The sequence below is a fragment of the Perkinsus marinus genome, assembly GCF_000006405.1.
Source record: "Perkinsus marinus ATCC 50983 genomic scaffold scf_1104296929362, whole genome shotgun sequence".
NCBI classification, from domain to species: domain Eukaryota; phylum Perkinsozoa; order Perkinsida; family Perkinsidae; genus Perkinsus; species Perkinsus marinus.
Genome location: NW_003216476.1, coordinates 100,053 through 101,362, shown reverse-complemented (window position 1 = coordinate 101,362; position 1,310 = coordinate 100,053). Strand labels below are relative to the sequence as shown.

The following is a 1,310-nucleotide window of genomic DNA, read 5'->3' as shown; positions in this document are numbered from 1 at the left end:
TTATACTCTCGGCATTTCTTACAGCCATTGTTATGCTTGTTGTGTAGGAAGCACTTCTTGACAGGCTTCAGTCCATAGGTCCCGCTGTTAATGATGGAGGTTGCCGGGGTCGAACCTATGGATACTCGGTTTGGAGACGGGCAGCTTCCGTGTGGGACTAAGAGCCCACCCACCTGCCTGAGAGTATCCACTGCTAGCAGCATATGCGGCCGCTGCTGCTGCTTGGCTCGCCTGGGCTGCAGCGTAATACTGGAAAATAGAAAGCTCGAGTGATGTACTAGCGTCTCAATGAATCATGGTACCGAATTCTACCACTATAAGCGCCTCTCGAGCTCTAGTACCCAGATTCACTGTGTATTCTCTACTACTACTACTACTACTACTACTACTACTACTACTACTACTACTACTACTACTACTACTACTACTACTACTACTACTACTACTGCTACTACTACTACTACTACTACCACTCCTACTACTACTACTACTACTACTACTACTACTACTACTACTACTACTACCACTACTACTACTACTGTTACTGCTACTACAGCAACGTGGATGAAGAGACGATAAGCCACCTCGTCTTCCACTGCAGGTGCTTTAAGCCACACAGAGAATGGATGAGGCTGAAAATAGGGGGAGCTTTTCCACAGCGCATATCAGTCTTTCTCGAGGACGCTCGAAAAACTCGACTCCTCTTATGGCTCCTACGCAAGATTTGGCCAGACGGATGCCGAGAACTCGGTCGTCCGGCTGCGAACTAGAGAGGGACCAGCTACACGGCCTGGGGGGAAAACCCGCTGGGGCAGACTCAGTAGACCAGAGGGAGGCTCATCCGCTCGCATGGGTTCTGGATGACCTGTCCAATACGGGCATACTGCCCGTGCAGCGCTAAGGCCGGACATCGGAGCTCAGCCTCTGATCGGCAAGGCTGCCCTCAACAAACAAACAAACTGCTACTACTACTACTACTACTGTTACTACTACTACTACCACTACTACTACTACTACTACTACTACTACTACTACTACTACTACTACTACTACTACTACTACTACTACTACTGTTACTGCTACTACTGCTACTACTACTACTACTACTACTACTACTACTACTACTACTACTACTACTACTACTACTACTGTTACTACTACTACTACCACTACTACTACTACTACTACTACTACTACTACTACTACTACTACTACTACTACTACTACTGTTACTGCTACTACTGCTACTACTACTACTACTACTACTACTACTACTACTACTACTACTACTACTCTACTACTACTACTAC

At 46.3% G+C, this 1,310-nt stretch overlaps 1 protein-coding gene across 1 annotated transcript in view; it reads left to right on the top strand.

The window, feature by feature from the left end:
• Window positions 1-288: 288 nt before the first annotated feature.
• The window catches only part of Pmar_PMAR015850 (protein phosphatase PP2A,, putative), a gene marked incomplete at both ends in the record, with an annotated part of 4,630 nt that continues 3,608 nt past the window's right edge, over window positions 289-1,310 (top strand). Inside the window, 2 exons of the mRNA XM_002787447.1 lie at window positions 289-354; window positions 670-750. Of these exons, the coding sequence (XP_002787493.1) occupies window positions 289-354; window positions 670-750 (147 nt within the window). The remainder of the gene's footprint in view (window positions 355-669; window positions 751-1,310) is intronic.